Source organism: Phyllobates terribilis, unplaced genomic scaffold (assembly GCF_046119375.1).
Source record: "Phyllobates terribilis strain yellow unplaced genomic scaffold, ASM4611937v1 Scaffold_8__6_contigs__length_399053987, whole genome shotgun sequence".
Classification (NCBI taxonomy): domain Eukaryota; kingdom Metazoa; phylum Chordata; class Amphibia; order Anura; family Dendrobatidae; genus Phyllobates; species Phyllobates terribilis.
In genome coordinates, this window is record NW_027362768.1 from 85,548,476 (window position 1) to 85,563,441 (window position 14,966).

At 40.7% G+C, this 14,966-nt stretch overlaps 1 protein-coding gene across 1 annotated transcript in view; it reads left to right on the plus strand.

The window, feature by feature from the left end:
* The window catches only part of RGS5 (regulator of G protein signaling 5), a 193,960-nt gene extending 179,215 nt beyond the window's left edge, over window positions 1-14,745 (plus strand). The window contains exon 5 of the mRNA XM_073643078.1: window positions 6,935-14,745. Within this exon, the coding sequence (XP_073499179.1) occupies window positions 6,935-7,096 (162 nt within the window). The 3' untranslated portion in view covers window positions 7,097-14,745. The remainder of the gene's footprint in view (window positions 1-6,934) is intronic.
* Window positions 14,746-14,966: the final 221 nt, after the last annotated feature.

Consider the following 14,966-nt stretch of genomic DNA (forward strand, 5'->3'; position numbering starts at 1 on the left):
TGCTGACAGGCTGACTCTTATAAAAATGAACAAGGGCTGGATTGGGCCAGACTTCTCAACACCACCAAATGATAGCTGCATAACATAAACTCAAACCCAGTGTCTTTTCTTGGGAGGTGTATTCCCATGCACCTTTTCACAACCCACACATGAGTATACGCTTCCTGATTTTGTCTATTTGCTCTTGTCCTCCTCCTTCTCCTCATCCTCCAACACCATATCACCAGGGTGACCGTGGTCCGTGATGCAACACCCACATAATTTTTTTAAAGGGTGTTTATGATGCCCGTGAAAATTTTTCTTTATACAGTATGTTCATGTATACCCCCCAGGGGTAAATGTTTGTCAGCCCATACACTTAGTGCATGGGCATTACAAGTATAGGAGGCCCGCTCCTTTCTAATGGGAACATTTTTTTATGAGGCCTTCCTCCACGTCTCTTCCGAGGGGTATTGAAGTGCCTCCAAATTTTTGGCAGCCCTTGCATTCACTGCATAGGCCAACACTATGGGAAGCTCTCTCCTTTCTAATGGGAATTTGTCATTACTGTGGCTCTGCTCTGTGTGTCTTTAAATTCTTAGTGAGGTTTTTCCTAAAATTGGTCAGCCGTTGGACTCACTGCATACCCTATAACTGTATAGCAGACCCTCTCCTTTCTAATGGGAACATGTCGTACCTTGTTACTGTGGCCCTGCTCTATGTGTCTTTAAATTCTTAGTGGGGTTTTTCCTAAAATTGGTCAGCCGTTGGAGTCACAGCATGGGCATTACCACTATAAATGGGTATTGGGTTGCGTCCAAATTTTTGGCAGCCCTTGCAGTCACTGGATACGCAATAACAGTATAGGAGACCCACTTGTTAATAATGGGAACAACAAAGCATAGCCGGCTGATGGTTCTCTAACAATAGCTACGGCCGACTGCTGGCCTTTTAAGAATAGTAAGGGCTGTCTGATGTCCCTGTAAAAATAGGCTTTATGACTTTCAGAGTCCCTCCATCATAAATAAAAAAGGATGTGTCTGATGATGTGTCGCACACCACATTGCCAGATAAGGTTGTAAAATGTTAAAATGACATTTCCCGGTGAATGCATTTGTCTTAAAAAATAATGTGAAAAAAACAAAACAATAGGATCTTTCTTTAGTATAAAAAACAGCGTCACCAATTTAACCTCAATGTAATCACATTGTTCAGCTCATGCACCTCCTCATCCATCTCCGAAATGACTACATCAGTCACAAGCTGACAGCACTGCATCACTGCCTTGGCCAAGCAGCAACAAGCTGTGCTGAAGATAACATGCTTAATAATTAATTGACAAACCGCCCAGCGCTGCAGAGTTGTTGAAAGCTGTAACAAAACAGCCTGATCTGCGCCTCTCACTGCTGAACATGCAGCTAGGCATGGTCATGTGTGACAATGGGCGGAACCTGGTAACGGAGAAATGACAGCCGGGGTAGATACGTTTCCCTCTATGCCAGTCATTTCACCGAGCTAAAGAATATTGCTGTGGTGAAATACAACTCCCACTGAGAAGCTGTTTCAGATTGAAAAATATTGTGCCCACCAGAGGATTTGATTCTGAGGGCTAAACTTTCTTACCCGCTCAAGAGCCCCATAGCAGCTGCAAAGTTAGCGCTATCATGAACTCTCCTGAGGTAGAAGCCAAGGCACACCAGAGGATTCTCTGGTGAGACCATCCAACCCTGCTGAGAAGCAGTCCAGGCTAAGAAAAGTGTGTGGGAAAGTTCTCGGACACGCTATGGCTGCTTTTTTACTGAGGAGGAAACACATGCAAACATGGGGAGAACATACAAAGTCCTTGCAGATGTTGAACCCAGGATCTCAGCGCTGCAAGGCTTCAGTGCTAACAACTGATCCAATGTGCTGCCATTCACCCTCTAATATCTAACAGGCTGGAGAAACTTGCACCTACTGCCACTCTATCTTCAGCTCCTTTGTGAGAAAATGTATTTGGGCAGCCACTGAGTGTACCAAATAAAATTCCTGAGAAGGAAATTGGGTATGGCTTCGCTACTGGTACTGGGGGAAGTGCTAATACCATGGCGTCGTACCATAGTTTGCTGGAAATATTCCAGGCTGGTAGGAGGCAAGCAAATTCCCACAGAAAAGTAGCAGCAGTAATGTTCAAGACACATTTCAAGTGCAAGCAGCTTTAGAGGACTTCCTGGGAGAAATGACACACAGGGTAGATATGGTTTCTCTCTATGCCAGTCCTTTCACCCAGCTAAATACAACTCTCAGCCAAAAAAGTTGTGGACTGGCTCTGTACCGTCCCTGGCCACATTCACCTGTCCACGTGTTTGTGGTTAGGCGGTCCTTCCCAGTAAGGGCACTGGGGAGGGTACGGGTAATGTTGTGGGACCCGTGCTTGTGGAAGGCGGAGGCTATACCGGGAAATATAGTGGCGGCTGGGGACCGAGTATGGACACTCAGCCACCGCTGGGATGAGGTTGTGAAAAGCTTCCGCCTCCACGAGCCTAAAAGGCCACATTTCAAGTGCAAGCAGCTGTCAAAAATTTGGCAGTATAGTATTGCAGCCTGTGGGTGGGTGGGTGGCTGCCTGTATACTTGCACTTGCATTCCAAGGAATGGGGTAGGGACAACTGAACACTGCAGTGAGACAAGGACGTGGACGGTGATTGTTGCAAGTCTGCAATGACAGGTGCATGGCGGGAGGCATCTTCACATGCACCAAGGATCACTTATGATGGGCACACTTTTAGGCAGTGACCTGGGAGTCAGAGATGCTTCCAGAGGTCTTCCCCATGTTGTTCCCATGTCTTTTCAGCACTGTATGCATGTGTCTGATGATGTGTCACACACCACATGGCCAGATGAGGTTGTAAAATGTTAAAATGACATTTCCCGGTGAATGCATTTGTCTTGGTTGAAAGCAATTCAAAAGTGCAAAAACGCTACGTGTGAACATAGCCCAAGTTGTGGAGGAGTATTTTTGTTTTTGGTTATTTATTTTGCCTTATATACAAGTCATTACCCTGGAAAGGATGTTTCTTAACATATTTCCCAGGAAAATCCATTTTGGTTTTGTTTTTGTATGTTTTATTGTGAGTCCGTAAAAGTGGTGTAATACTCTGATCACGTTGCTGACAGCAGTGATCTGGGAGTCAGAGATGCTTCCAGGGGTCTTCCCCATGCTGTTCCCATGTCATTTGAGCACTGTTCCCATCGATTTGGGCAATTTTTAGGCCCTCTGCAGACCGCCGGGGGAGCCGTCTGAAAAATGCTTGAGTTTCCCATAGACTTACATTGGGCTCATTGCTCCGAGTATTCCAATTTGCTCGACCCGAGCAACGAGTACTCGAGCATTTTAGTGCTCGCTCATCACTAGTTTGCAGGCTTAAGCCTGTCATTTACATTCTAGCCTATAAATTGGACAGAGACTATAAACTGAAACAAAGTAGTCTGGGAGGAGACAAAATGAGGTGAACTTGGGTGTAAATAAATTCCCCTAGTTTCCCTCTCCATTGTACAGATCGCTTCTGGGAATAAGTACAATCATTCTGCTAATAACCATAACCTTTTCAATTAGTGTTTATACATTTCCTGAATATTATGTAGAAAATCTCCAGAGCTGCACTCCTGATGAAAAATAGGAATCTTCTTGTGGGAAAATATTACAGTTACACATTATTTCCAGTCTATTCCCTCCCCAGGGATAATAAAATGCATACAAAAAATATGACTCTTACCCCAGTAACCATGAAAACCATAAAGATTGGCCATAAAATTATGACTTGTTTACACCAATCCTATTCCTGTTCTTAAAGTTTGTCCTTTCTTGCATGGAAGCTTCAGCGGTATGGTATCAATCTTTAATAAGCAGGCTTAAAATGTAACACAGATTTGCTTTAGGATATGTCCTTCACAATGTGTCCCTGTAGCCTATGAGCACAAAAGTAATAAACAGCAATGTTTGTACAGTCGTTCTGTCTCTTGTCGTAGAGCTGATTTTATAATTAATGCGCTATCATTAGTATATTTTGGGATTTTAATAAAACTAAAGGTAAATTCACTATACACTGTGTTCCAAATTATTATGCAAATAATATTTTCTCAGATTTTCTCAAATTACCTATATGAATTGCAGTCATTGTAATTTTCCAGTCAAATAACTATTAGAGTACAATTGAAAGGTTTTTGTACAAACTGCCTATGATAACAGTATATTTTTAAAAAAATAAAAAACTCAAACTGCACTCAAAATGCATGTTCCAAATTATTATGCACAGCAGAGTTTTCAACCTTTTCATTTTAATAAAAAACAAAAAAATTCATTTTTGAAATTATAAGCATTAGCAGGTTATTACAAACTGAAATCAAACAGTTTTCAACTCAAAACTTTATTCTAGGTGATGTTACATTTGCACATAGGACCCCTTGTTCGAAAGGAGCTTCTGAACTCTCTCGTCCATTGAATTTGTCAGGTTTTGGATGGTTTCTGCTTTAATTGTTTTGCATGAGGACAGAATACCCTCCCAGAGCTGTTGCTTAGATGTGAACTGCCTCCCGCCATCATAGACACTCCTTTTGATGATGCTCCAGAGGTTCTCAATGGGGTTGAGGTCAGGGGAGCATGGGTGCCACACCATAAGTTTGTCCCCTTTTATGCCCATAGCAGTCAGAGATGCAGATGTGTTATGTGCAGCATGAGACGGGGCATTATCATGCATGAAATGATCTCGATGGTCCAGATGGATGGAGTGGAGGATGGCTGGTTGATGGACACCCCATGCAAACACGGCTACGGCGCTAACAAGGAGGAGGTGGAGTAATGTTTTGGGCTGGAATCATGGGGAGAGAGATTGTCGGCCCTTTTAGGATCCCTGAAGGGGTAAAGATGAACTCCATAATGTATGTGGAGTTTCTCAAACAGCACTTCCTTCCATGGTTCAAGAAGAAGAACCGTGCATTCCGCTGCAAGATAATTTTCATGCATGATAATGCCACGTCTCATGCTGCACATAACACATCTGCATCTCTGGCTGCTATGGGCATAAAAGGAGACAAACTTATGGTGTGGCACCCATGCTCCCCTGACCTCAACCCCATTGAGAACCTCTGGAGCATCATCAAAAGGAGTGTCTATGATGGCGGGAGGCAGTTCACATCTAAGCAACAGCTCTGGGAGGGTATTCTGTCCTCATGCAAAACAATTGAAGCAGAAACCATCCAAAATCTGACAAATTCAATGGTCGAGAGAGTTCAGAAGCTCCTTTCGAACAAGGAGTCCTATGTGCAAATGTAACATCACCTAGAATAAAGTTTTGAGTTGAAAACTGTTTGATTTCAGTTTGTAATAACCTGCTAATGCTTATAATTTCAAAAATGACAATTTTTTTGTTCTTTATTAAAATGAAAAGGTTGAAACTCTTCTGTGTATAATAATTTGGAACATGCATTTTGAGTGCAGTTTGAGTTTTTTATTTTTTTTAAAATATACTGTTATCATAGGCAGTTTGTATAAAAACCTTTCAATTGTACTCTAATAGTTATTTGACTGGAAAATTACAATGACTGCAATTCATATAGGTAATTTGGGAAAATCTGAGAAAATATTATTTGCATAATAATTTGGAACACAGTGTATTATTAAACTTATTTATCACAGTGCATAATTTCATCTATAGTTAAAGGAGTTGTCCAGTACATTTATATGTCTATCCTTAAGACAGTACATCAATATCATATTGTTGACCGTGCGACATGTGGCACCCCCACCAATCAGCTGCTCCCGGGGCTAGCGGCAACCGTATGTGATCAGTTGCGGAAGTGCACTCCACAGCTCAATCAAATGTATAGTAAAAAGATAATCCAGCTCCACGGAAATCACAAAATTCTTCTTCATTTGTGCAAATAGGAAACACATCAGTCAGTGAGTTTAAAATGCCATGGTAGTGGATAAAACAACACATTTCAGATAGTGAAACCCTCAATCATGTCAAATGTACCACGACCTGGTACGGCCCCTTTAGCCCATATTCGAATTAATAGAGTAACAATTCTGGAAAAGCGCATGTAGGCATGCACCACTGATAAGATTCTCCAAAGTCATTATAGGGGATTTCTGGGACTTCTGTAATTTTTTGTTATGGGGCTATGGACATACAGGCAGGTAGTTGTTAACTACCTGCCTGTTCTGCCCAGCACCAATCTCTGCCGGTTCAGAGTGGTCACAGTTCTGCGGCTTCCGGTGATGTCACGTTGACTGGGCAGCTTCTTCTTTTCTGTTCTGCTCTGTTGATGGGGCGTCTTTTCCAATGTCATGGTGGTTGACAACCAGCACACACTAGTTAGTCAACTGGAAGCCAGTTGTTAATCAACATGACATTGGCAGAGATGCCCCATTGACTGAGCAGACCAGAAGAGGAAGGCTGCTGTGTTGGCATGTGGTCAACAGAAACAGCAGAATCTTCGGCAGGAGTGGTCCATTGAGAACACTGTGACCCGGCATAGATTGGCACCAGGCAAAACAGGCAACTACCTGCCTATAAGTTCTTGGCCCCATAAAAAAAAGTACCGGATAACCCCTTAAGTGGTGTGCACCTCTTACTGAATTCAGTGCATCTTATGTCTCCACACTCCCTATTAAGACTAATGTACAAAACGCCAGTCTTAATGAATTGGGGCTTGGACTGTTGGCTGAAATGCTCATTTTAATACCAAGATAAAACACATAATTACACCAGCACATTCAGGTCTTGTATTGTGAGATTTGTTGACAAATCCCCTTTAAACCTATATTGCTATTTCTTAGTTCCTGGTTTTGAGGACAAGGTATACAGTACTTGATCTGAATTAGAAATGCAAATATATGAAAGTTACACATAAAAATGTATGCAAATATACTTTAAGGGCCCATTTCTAAACATGTTATTAATTATTTTGACAGGTTAATATTGACCACTTCACCAAAGCTGTGACCGTGAAGAACCTGGTGGAACCATCATCCACAAGCTTTGACCTGGCCCAGAAGAAGATTTTTGCCCTAATGGAGAAGGACTCACTGCCAAGATTCATCCGCTCAGAGATCTACCAGGAGTTAGTGAAGTAGCAGTGTATTAGAGCTGTGCAGTGCATTCCCGGCATACCTTGGGTTTCACCCTCCGGTTTGCTGGTCCGTTGTTTCTGCTGTTGCTTTCTGTAATGGGCCCTTTCAATTTGACTGTTGTTGCCAATCTGTCCATTGTTTTACAGTCTGTGGAGATTCTGCACATCTTCTGCAAGTTAGAAATAGTACAAAAATTTGATTAAAAAGTTTTCCCATGTAATTCATTTAACAAGTTTTGGACAATGTGAGTAGTTGTAGAAAAAGCATCTCTAGACGAAGGCCGTTTAACAACATATAAGACTTTTGGTCTATTACGTCTATTGCCCACATGTCCCAAGTTAATTTGAGAGCAAAGTTTACACAACAGGTCCTGAGTTAGTAAAACGGAGGTTATTTTTAGTCAGAGCAGCACCTTATATGTACCATCCGACTAAGAATGATCACAAAATAACCATTGGATTAGAGCCAAGGCTAATGCTAACTCATCAAGAACATGACCAGCATAGGAGACAGAGTGTTCCCGATGAATGCCCTCTTCATGCTGATCATGATTCTTGGTGTCTACACCTTAAAGACATCTCAAAGAGCTCCTGTGTAGACCTCTAGTAAAGCAGGAGGAACAGAAGTTCTGACGGCAGCTGGATGCCATTAAAAGTACCCTATTTAATATAGAGTACATAGGCACATTCCTTACTAATTTGTGACCATGAGGAACACTTCAATTTTCCAAACACTAAAATGCACAGTAATGAATCCTTATAATATTCCATTAATTAAAATAGATCTGTTAATTCAACACTTTGCAAAAAGCGTATTTACAATGCATGTGCACATTCTAGTGGCCTGCAGAGACTGTCACAGTAAGTTATTTTCCGAAGGCAATACTTACCCAAATAGGGCCTGTAGGATGGGATTCCCAGCCCCAGGATAAGTATTTGTGAAGGAGACATGTTGTAAGGTTCCGGGAATGGGGTGAAAAGCTTACAGAGAGGTATAATAGGAAATGGGTAGTTTCAAAAGTACAGGATGACCTAAATTATTTCATATGGAGATGAGGTATAATGGTTTATGGACTTTTTAGGATAGAGGGGCCTTATGGGATAAGATGGGTCTGAAAGTTTCGGGGAATGTAAATGGGGCTAGATGGATGACGACTACTCCAGGCGGGTCAGTATACATTTCAAAATTTGGGATTGTAACACAAAAAAAATACTAATTTGCTTAGAGAATACCTTTTCACTCTTTTAGATGGAAATAATTTCTAGAGGATGCAATTTACTATTGTATTTGGCAACTATTTTTTCTCTCATAAGTAAAAAGTACAATGACCTCAAAGCCCTGAGTGTTAGCAGAACATATCCCTAAGTTGTGAATATAAAGAAATAGGCCCTATAAGGATAAGATAAAGATATGAAAACCCTAACACAAAATCAAACACTTCTTTCCCTATAGAGGCGTAAGACCAGAGTTCATTCCAATAACCTGAGACAATCAGGACATTTTTCGATAGGCGGCCGTATCTCTGATTGGTCAGTCGCCCACTCCATACATAGTGTCATCTCCTGAATCATGGAACACAAATGTACGATGTCCTGTCAAGTGTTAAACCTGGGTAGGTTTACACAGAGAACAGTCTGTGCATGATGGATCCTCTCTGTAAGGCAGGCACATGGGCTGAATAATTGTTTTACACACTACTTTATATGGAAACTATGGAAATACCGCTCAGATTGTCATCTTGTAGAGGTGGAAAAAAGCAACTGCATACATTCCCTTTAGATGTTGTAAGAGTTCTCTGCTAGGACTGGATCAGTATGTGGAGGTGCATTGTTTGTCTTTGATTTCTGAGTTTTTCTTAAATAAAATTGATAAAACTTATGTCACATAATGGCAATCATGATTTTTTTTTTTAACGTTAGAGTATCAAACACTTGAGTACTAGGTAGGTAGTCATTTTTTGTGTCATTCAGTGGCGCCACTAGTTCTTAGTGAATAGATAGGCTGTATTAAAGTAAATATTGGTCCAGACTAAAAATGGCAGTCTCCACTGTTGATGAAGGACTGGTAACAGGATTTATGCCCTTAACCCATTTATGCCAACATTTATGACCTTAAAAATAATCTGACGTTACCGAACAATTCAGTACACCTTCCCATCTACCTATTTTCCAACTATTTTTGGCCTCCTCTTGCTCCTGTAAAGCCAGAGATGTTAACCAAGCTAGAGGGAGATGAGAGAGATGCAAAACAAGCAGGTAGGAAGTACACTGAACTGTTTGGCAGTGCCAAGGGTGCACCTAGTGCCTGTGCTTTGTTTGAACAATCATTTTGTAGTGGCACATACTCTATCAATTTTTTTAATCTCTTAAATTACGTGGAAATGAAGGATCAAGTGTCTTGTGGGCATTTCCAGACTAATTGCCCTGGTAAATCTTTGTTAAGCCCATCTCTAGTCTGTTCATTGACATAGAGCATGCGCAGAGTGTTTGCATGCACAGAGTGTTTGCATGTGCCAATCCAGATCAAGACTGGTGCATGCAGAAACCCAAATTGTTTAATCTCCCCTCTAGTGATGAGCGAGCGTGCTTGCTTAACCCTTTTGCCGAGCATGCTCGGGTGCTTTCCGAGTATCTTCGGCGTGCTCGTATATTAAGTTCCTGCGTCTGCATGATATATAGCTGTTAGTCAGCCTCAACACATGCAGAGATTGCCTGTTTGTTAGGAAATCCTCACATGTGTTGAGGCTGAATAACAGTCATAAATCATCCAGAAGCAGGGACTCAAACTTAGTATACGAGCACGCTGAAGATACTCGAAAAGCACCTGAGCATGCTCAGCAAAAGGGTTAAACGAGTACACTCACTCATCACTACTCCCCTCACAAGGGCAAACACATTGCATGTGCACCGGTTTCAGCTCTACCACTCAAGATGCCTGTGGAAGACATTGTAGTCATCATCTGCATTAATCAAATTAACATTGTACCTTTGCTGAATTTAGTTCACTTTTACTTACGGGACTTTTGCAGTCTAAGTCCAGGTGCCAAATTGTATTTCATGTACAAAAAAACTCTACATCTACAATATACAGACTTTTTTATTGTCCAATCAGAGAGCAGGAAGAATGAAGTTTGCATAAAACATATTGAAGGGCTAGCAAAACTAGAGAGAAGATATACATAAAGCCAAGATGTGAAGTGATTTAGGGAATCTGTAACAATTTCAAATCTGACAACACAGAATAATTAGATACAAACTAACAAGTAGAACATAAAATCATCAAGGTTTAATGCGTGTATACAAACTAACAAAGCCTAGAGCGATTATATGTAGTCTGCGTCTTCCTTAGTAAAGGTTCATAGTCCAATAAATGAAATGACCATTGGAGCTGATTTCTAATATAAAGTGGGACACCTTGGCAATAACAGAACATATAACCAATATGTTAATGCTTTTGCTTGGAATCATTTTATGGGACTTCTGCACAGCTCAATAACCTGCAAATTGAGACAGTGCGCTTCTATCTGGTTTATGTTTTGCAATATGTTATATGCTGTATTCTTGCTTTGTGGGAGAACTGGCAATTTAATGTTTTGTGCAAGTTGTCATAGATATCAAATATCAATATCTGACGACCCAGGTTCCTGTACCATACCAAAAAAAAATTACAAAAAAATGAGTAAAGCACTTTTTATTGGATGACCTTGTATTATTTGTCCAGTAGACTATCACAATACATGAGAAGCCTAGTAATAAGAGATTTATGATGGATGATATGTGGAAATGGCTGAACTCTAAATAGATAGGATTACTCTCATGTCAGCCAACATGAGACACCTGTCCCTTCAGCCATTGTGGAAAATTATCCCATTGCATTGAGTGGAAGACAAGAGCTGGTGATTTACTGGTCACCGGTGTATTGGTAGGCTACAAACTAAGTAGGGTGTAGAGCTATGGAAGATGGGTCGATACTTGCCCTACAAGAACTTAATGGTAACCAGTTGGGTTCCTTTTAACATTTCCATTGTATGGTTTATTAAACCCATGAAGAAGTATGAAGTATGGCTAAACTCTATGTAATACATTTGACATTGAAGTGGACACTAAAATGCTTTTCTCTGATTTTTCAACCATTAAAAAAAGGGTCAACCACGGGATAGATTACAATTATAACATCCTCTTATAAAGGCTGTATACTTATACTTACATTTATAAGAGTTTCATTTCTTTAATACACCTAAAACACAAATGAAGCAACATTGTAATATGTTACCCCCATCACCTGCTCCTTTTCCTACTGTCCTCATATTTGCCAACAGTTCTGGATTTCCTGGAACACCTGGGGTGAAAGTAATTGGGATTTATGTAATCCCCACCTAAAATGTTGAGTCTGTAGGTTGGCGAGCTGAGGGAGTGGAGTAGCACATGACGGCAGAATAAGGCTACGCATGGGGTTTGTTTGTGGTCTGTAACTATAGAAACAAGTAGGGTTGCCTTGGTGCTGGATACACAAAATGGTGGGATATTTTATATGTACCCTTTCATTTCTTTGGATTCTATATGTTGCTTTGTAAATATGGAGGCTCATAGATTATTAAAGGGATATTTCTATATTGCTTCCATCTTAAAGATTTTTGGAGTGCGACCTCTGAGCTCTCCTCTGGTCCTGAAAATGAAGTGTCTTCAGCACTACTTCAGCATGCATAGCAACCCATTGTAGTGCGGCTCCATTCAGGACCCTGCATAGCATTGTGCAGCGAAAAACTGTGAATGGGAAGCAGCACTGTTGCCCCTTTATTCTCCTAGAAGTCAGACCTCAGAAAATTTACACCCTAGCAATTTGCCATCACTTTCTAAGGCTTAATTCACACGAAAAAATGGTACAAGTGTCATCAATGTTGTCCGTTTTTACCATCAGTGTTTTTCCGGTATGGATAAAGAAAGAAATAAATAAATGGCAAAGCTTCTCCTATACCTTGCAATGTTAAACACGGATGGCACACAGTTGTCACAAGGATGCCATCCATGTGCTGTATGTGTTTTGCATGGACCTATGGACTTCTATTGCCCTTGTCATCTGTGCTGCCGGAAAAAAATGGACATGTCTCCAAGTGTTTTTGCAGGACACACGGTCCGTGAAAAACACTAACATGTGAACAGCACCATAGATTATAATGGGTACATGCTGTATCCGTGAAAAAAAACTTATACAACACGTATGCACTACACAGGTGTCTGAATGAGGCCTAAGATGGAATTACCCCTTTAACATTACTCCTACACAATTTTTAATACCTTACCTGTGGGAATATTCAGTAGCAGGGACTACTGGTACAAGGACTTACAGAGAGAGAGCAATGGAGCAGACACGGTGTCTCCTACGTAATATATCGAAGCCGCTCTATCGCTTTGCTTAACTCTTTTATACACACAAGTGTGTATATATATAGTGCACTTGTATGAAGATAATGATGAGCTTTTAAGCATCATGTAAGGATTTTATTGATTAGACCACCAGGACTGACAGAGACGATGGCCTCTAATAATATATCTAGACCAGAACACTAGCTGCACATCAATATGGAGAATAAATGCTGTCAATGCTGAAAACATACAAAAAATGTCATACAGCTGGGCATTATGTCACCTACTACAAGGGCATTTCGGTGCAAATATCTAAAAAACTGGAGAGGACAATTTTAAATGTCTTTTAATTGTGACATGCCAATATTAATGGATCTCTATAAGCCTGACAAGTCAGAGCTGATGAATATGGACGGCCTTCACCTCTTACCATGGATTACACACATTTGGATCAGATCAGCATGACGATACATCACAGTCTATTTGATATATTCAGTTCATTTTCAGGCAGCAGAATGTGACCAGTCACACGTTTGCCTCTTTCTCTGTAAATCACTCAATGGATTTCTAATATTTCATACATTAGGAGTCATAGGGACAACATACAACACTTGACATTTTGAAGCGATGATTTAAGAGTCGGGCCTGTTTGTTTAGTAACCAGGGAAAGGATGCGCTCACAGAGCAATGATAATAATTATCTAAAATTAGGCGCCGGCAGTAAAATGTTAGGCGCCCGCTCTTCAGGGACTAGAAGGAACCAGCGTGGATCATTTATAGTCCATCATGTGCAGACTCCCTTTATCATTTGGGTACAGATATACAAGCTCACACTATTATACAAGTTGATGCGTGAGTCCCTCTGAGGTACTTGGATACAACTCGGAGACGTTATAAACACTGCAGTCTCCTATTGTAGCAGCCAGAGTCGAGCATGTTCCTCTCTGAAGCCTCACTTCTTGGTTTAGAAACATTGCCAGGTTATTTCCTGGATAACAAAATGTTCCCCTCAAAATATCTGTCTCTGTAAGCAGACCTAAAAAGGCCTCAGAGAGGAATGAGAAGGATATCGATGATCCACAATCATTGCCGTGTTATGTTTTCCTGTTACTAGGTAATCATTAAGAATCACAAAAGCACTATCTCGCCACCCGTCCATTGCTCAGTGCGGAGTCTATGGGTTTTTTTTATTTTTTTTTATGTTTTATCCTTCTCTTTCCAAACATTGCTTATTTCCTATTCCTTGGTGAGGCCTGACATAAGTCATCTATTATCACATTAAAGCTATGGCTAATGCATATGGTAGTATTATGGCTTGAGTTGTATGGAGCCATACTGTACCTCCACACACCACTGATTTCCTTCAGTTTTGTACATAAGGAATCAGAAAGGAAAGAGAAATCATATTATTTTAGATGGCCTGTTAAGCCACGTTCACACGTTCATTATTTGGTCAATATTTTACCTCAGTATTTGTAAACCAAAACCAGGAGAGGAAAAATCTGAAAAAAAGTATAATAGAAACTCGTCACCACTTCTGTATTTATCACCCACTCCTGGCATTGGCTTACAAATACTGAGGTAAAATACTGACCAAATACTGAACATGTGCACATGGCCTGATAAGAGATATTCACCCTTATAATGACATAACACTACAGCTTTCTCAAACACGTCTCTTCTCATCTAGGACACTTGAGGCATATCCACAGAATATCAATAAATGCGGGAGAAGACTCAGATGTGAGTCGAAATGTTGCTTTTGTTTCTTTGACGTAATAATTAAGATGTTCCGTTGAATCCACCATTTGCATTGGAGTATTGTGGTTCCCCTCTACGTTTTTGAGACCTCTGAGAACTGTATCCATCTTGAGATCGGGGCTCCTTCTTGTGCCATTGAAAGTTGAGAGGTGCCTGCACATGCGCGGCTCTCTCCACTCACCTCTATGCATGCTTGGATGTGCCCTAAATATCCAAAATAGGAATACCCTTTTAATAAAACATCTATAGTTTTCTAATGTATGACATAGCACAATTGAGATACGTAACTGAGTACCAAATTTCCCAAATAACATTTATTGGCAAATATACAACCCAAATAATCAAACAAATATAGCTAATATTGAGGTGCAGCAGTTTTACTACTGAGGGTTTTCTCTGTCTCTGCTGTCTCCTGGCAGAATGTAATGGTGATGTACTGCATATTAATTAATATTTCTCTTTGGATCTATCTGGCTAACATGATATATGCGCTATGTAACACTGCACGTGAAATAAATCTAAGAACTAGCCTTGTGTTTGTGTAATCAGTGCTGACAGGTGACCCTGCCGGTGCGGACAGGAGTGATTGATAAAGTGCTGTGCATCAGGTCGGTGAGTGTGCAGTAGATGGTCTCTGGTGTGATTGGCGTACGAAGGGTCTCCAAATGCCATCTGAGCCCGTCCAAATGATGTATCGATCACTGCAAGGAATACACACACTGATCTATATGGAGATCCTGCAAGAAATT